This window comes from Alosa alosa, chromosome 20, assembly GCF_017589495.1.
Source record: "Alosa alosa isolate M-15738 ecotype Scorff River chromosome 20, AALO_Geno_1.1, whole genome shotgun sequence".
Lineage (NCBI taxonomy): Eukaryota > Metazoa > Chordata > Actinopteri > Clupeiformes > Clupeidae > Alosa > Alosa alosa.
The window spans coordinates 5946507-5951506 of record NC_063208.1 but is presented as its reverse complement, the minus strand read 5'-3'; the positions used below and the strand labels follow the sequence as shown (position 1 = coordinate 5951506).

The 5000-nt window shown below is 47.1% G+C and overlaps 1 protein-coding gene across 1 annotated transcript in view; it reads right to left on the bottom strand.

The window, feature by feature from the left end:
• adgrb2 (adhesion G protein-coupled receptor B2) overlaps positions 1–5000 on the bottom strand; it is a 345858-nt gene that overhangs the window by 176988 nt on the left and 163870 nt on the right. Inside the window, 2 exon segments of the mRNA XM_048230149.1 lie at positions 1196–1360; positions 3263–3343. Coding sequence (XP_048086106.1) covers positions 1196–1360; positions 3263–3343 — 246 coding nt within the window.

Below are 5000 nucleotides of genomic sequence, written 5' to 3'. Positions count from 1 at the left end.
CGGTGTGCTGAGGAGCAAGGTCTGTCTTCATATGATTGGACATCAAGGTCTGTCTTCATATGATTGGACATCAAGGTCTGTCTTCATATGATTGGACATCACTGTGTAAGTGTAATGGCAGACAACACAAGTTGAGGGAACTTTCTCAAACTGAGATGGTGTCTGCAGAAAAAAAGGTTACAAGAAACAAGCACTTGGTACAACACGGAGGAGCTTCCCTAGACTCAGTACAACATGTACAACTTTCTTCAAACAGAGAAAATAAATATATGCAAATGCAAAGCTCACAGAAGTGCTCTCTCTCTCTTTCACACACACACACACACACACACACACACACACACACACACAGACACATTTGCATATGCATACACACACACGCATACACTGTATGCTCAAACGCACACACACACACACACACACACACACACACACACACAGTACACTCAAAAATACATGTGTCTTTTCCACCACACCAAAAGACTGTGTGAACTAGCATTTAGCATGAAGGAACATAAACCAACAAGTGGCATACCAGTGCAGGTCTCAGAGTATTTTGACATGTGTGTGTGTGTGTGTGTGTGTGTGTGCCATGCAGAAGGTAGGGCAGTGGAGGTGACCATAGCAGCAGTGGGCGTGGCCATGCTTTCCCAGCGTGTGTGCTATGGACACAGATGTCCAACTACCACAGATACGACAACGCCGCCTCTCTTACCACAGCAGAGATTTGCAGACACACACGCACGCATGCACGCACGCAGACACGCACGCACGCACGCACACACGCACGCACGCACGCACGCACGCAGACACACACGCACGCAGAGAGGGACGTCTCTTGCGCTGCTCTCTCAAACCTGGGTTCAGTAGTAGTAGGAAGACTGTTTACGGTGGTACAAGTTCATGGTAGGTTAGGAATGCATATTGATACATTTGTGATTTGTGTGTGTGTGTCTGTCTGTGAGTGTGTGAAGGAGAAATAATGAGTGTGTGATTGTGTATGTGGATGAATATGTGTGTGTGTGTGTGTGTGTGTGTGTGAGTGTGTGTGGGTGTGTGTGTGCGTGTCCATGTGCACATGTGTGTGCGCGTGAGCATGCTTTGTGTGTGTGTGTGTGTGTGTGTGTGTGTGTGTGTGTGTGTGTGTGTGTGTGTGTGTGTGCAGGGACAGTACCTGATTGGTGCCTGGGCTCACCTGGGCAGGTGGCAGTGTTGTTACACTGCCGCGTCTCCCGCAGTGGCCCGCTGCACAGCGTCCCGTACGGGGAGGACACACACGAGCGCGTGCGCACCTGCCAGCCCTGGCCACAGGTCAGCGAACACACACTCCACTGAGACCACTCCTCCGCTGCGGGGTCCCCTGTATGTGTGAGAGAGAGAGAGAGAGAGAGAGAGAGAGAGAGAGAGAGAGAGAGAGAATGTGTGAAGAAAGAGGAGGTGAGAGACATATAGACAAAAATATATAATTTTGTGATATGATGAGTTTGCACATAATACACACTCTAAGTGTTTGTTCCATAAACATGAGTAGAATATATTGTGCAACCATAATAACATAATAAAGTCAACACGGACATCCACAGACTCCTATATATAGGTCAACTAGTGTGCATGGATGTCCAGACTCCTTAGTGTAGGTGAACGAGTGTGCATGGATGTCCAGACTCCTAAGTGTAGGTGCACTAGTGTGCATGGATGTCCAGACTCCTTAGTGTAAGTGCACTAGTGTGCAGTGTAGGTGAGTAAGAGAGGAGAGGACACTAAGAGAGGAAGTGGAACTAAACTAAACATATGAGTCAGATACGCTGAGGAGGTTTTTTTCCCCTTTTTTCTGAGACCAGTGAAATGGTCCTTAAACAGTGGTCATTGACCTCACACACACACCTGTTTCATATCATGGGCCAGTGGTCATTGACCTCACACACACACCTGTGTCATATCATGGGCCAGCGGTCACTGACGATCTTGGGCATCTTACAGGGAGAGAGGGCTAAACAGCCAGCCAGTGACGCAGACAGCCTACAGCTCGGAGTTTAGCTTCATCTTCAGATGTGTGTGTGTGTGTGTGTGTGTGTGTGTGTGTCTGTGTGTGTGTGTCTGTGTGTGTGTGTGTGTGTGTGTGTGTGTCTGTGTGTGTGTTTGTGTGCATAATAGTACTTCCACACTAAGGATGTTTTCTGTAATGTGTTTTTGTATAAATGTATGCATATGTATGTGTTTCCATTTGTGTATGTGTGTCTGTGTGTGTTTCTGCATCGTAAGTGTGTGTGTGTGTGTGTGTGTGTGTGTGTGTGTGTGTGTGTGTGTGTGTGTGTTTGTGCATGTTTGGGTGTGTGTGGTCCTACTCTAACTCAAGCGGACAGCTCAGTGAGAGGGCAGATGCCCTGAGTGTGTGTTATATTTCTGTATTCATGAGCCATGTTCTGTCCTCTCTCTCTCTCTCTCTCTCTCTCTCCCTCTACCCCACCCTCTCTCTCCCCTTTTTCCTGTTTACCTCTCACTCCCTCTCTCCCTCTCTTTCTTTCTCTCTCTCCCTCCCTCTCTCCCTCTCTTTCTTTTTTTCTCTCTCTCTGTCTCTCTCCCTCCCTCTCTCTCCCCCCTTCGCTCTCCCTCTCTCACTTTCCTCCAGCGTCCTGCTCTCTCTCTCTCCCTCTACCTCCCTCCCTCTCTCTCTTTATCTCTTCATCCTTCTCTCTCTCTTTCCTCCAGCGTCATTCTCTCTCTCTCCCTCTCTCCCTCTCTCTCTCCCTCCTTCCCTCTCTCCCTCTCTCACTTTCCTCCAGCGTCCTGCTCTCTCTCTCTCTCTCTTGAGATGCGGGTGGTAAGACCTAAGCAGACAGCTCCCACTGAGACCCAACCCTGAAGCAGGGGATTGTGGGTAATCTGTGGGTGTTCTGGAGGTGTCACTGCAGGTGTCGTGGACTTTGCTCTTTCTTCCAGCGCACATGCCTTCATGGCTATATCTAAATAATATTTATATATTTATATATTTCATGGCTATATCTAAATAATATTTATATATTTATATACCTCCTCTAGCCCGTGTCCTTGGGTAGAGGCTACATCAGGGACCACAGAGGCAAATCAAATTAATTGCTAGTCTTGTAATCGCATTACATCTCCATTTGCATGTCATGAGTCAGAGCTTAGTGTTATCTGTCATGCAGGGAGGGCTGTGTGTTTGTGTTGTGTGTTGTGTGTGTGTGTGTGTGTGTGTGTGTGTGTGTGTGTATGTGTGTGTGTGTGTGTGTGTGTTACGTACCTGTCTGGGCCTGAAAGACTCCTGGTTGGTCAGCTGATCGCGGCCGCTGAGTCTTTACCTTCTGGTCATCATCGTCAGGGTCTGTAGGGAAATCCACACGATTATATAAACTACGCCACGCACACACACACACTCTCTATCGCGAGCACGCGCACATACCCACCCACCAACCCACGCACACCCACACACACACGCACACGCACACGCACACGCACACACACACACGCACACACACACACACACACACACACACACACACATACACACCCACACGTATGCACATACACACATACACACACACACGCACGCCAACCACATTGTTTGTCATGTTCATGTCATGTTTTGAATCAATAAAGTATCTATCTATCTATCTGTTTTATTTATAACATACAAGGCAAGAAAAGCTCCTTCTCTTTGCTCTGATTTCTTTTTCTCTTTCTCTTGATGGTGGGCGGCTGATGCAATATCCTCCAGTTCCTTTTCACTGTGTCCATCTAGTTGGGCCAGGACAGGGCCACTGGACCCCAGTGGCTCCCAGATGTCTGTAATGGACCCACATTTAATTCACTGCCTAATCTTAATTGCTCGATTGAAGTCTTTAAACGGATAAGCCGTCAAATCGTGAAACAAAGTCCATGCAAAGATACCCCCCCCCCCCCACACCACCCCGTCAATACAATACACACGCACAGACACACACACAGACACAGACGCACACACAAACACACACACACACTCACACACACACACACACACGACACACAAACACACACACACACACACACACACACACACAACACACACACACACACACACACACACACACACACACACACACACACACACATAAAAAACACACACAACACACACTAACGTACAGACAGAATTGCACGGACAGACACATTTTCTGTGGACCTGCAGCAAAACTCTTTTTATTCTCCAAGTCCAGGACATTAACGCATTTGGCGTACAGGCATTAAAGCCGTCGTCCGTCCGGGTGACCCACCACAGCGGCGGGTTCCTCATTACCTCATTAGCTCTCCTGTAGAGAAATAAACCTGTTGGAGCGTTACTCACGCGGGGGGGGGTACTTCAGAGAGATGCCATCTTTCTCACGTCCTGAAAGTGCTAACTCTCAATCGCTGGAGAAATTATGCCTGTGTGTGTGTGTGTGTGTGTGTGTGTGTGTGTGTGTGTGTGTGTGTCTGCGGTAGGGCAGGGCCGTAATAAAAAAGCACAGGCTTATTGGAGAGAGAGCAGAGATATCTGAAGATGGAAGATCCCTGAGCCCAAAACAGAGCAGTTTCAAAGACGAGCTACGCTTCACAAGCTAAGCGTTATTTCCCCAACACAGAAATCTACTAAACAAGCTGGGTTTGAACTACACACAAATAATTTGCCTAATATTAATTATTAAGATGTATATTCCCAACCACCCACTGCAGTCTTCTGATGAGTGTCTGTTGTGTGTTGACCAGTCATAAACGCTAGGTCAAATTCAAGACTCTTTTCCTCAGTGGTTCCTTGTTGCCCAGTGTTCTCCATTCCTGTGATAGTTTTGGGTCTTTCAAGAAGGGTCTAAAGGCATATCTGTTCCACATGTACTTAGTTTATTAAGTGTGTCTTGTACGTCATTGAATTGACATTGTTATTTATTATTAATGTAGTCTTACCAACTTTTTAATTGTTCACTGTTACATTTAACTATTGTTTTGCTGTTACTGGTATGTCGCTTTGG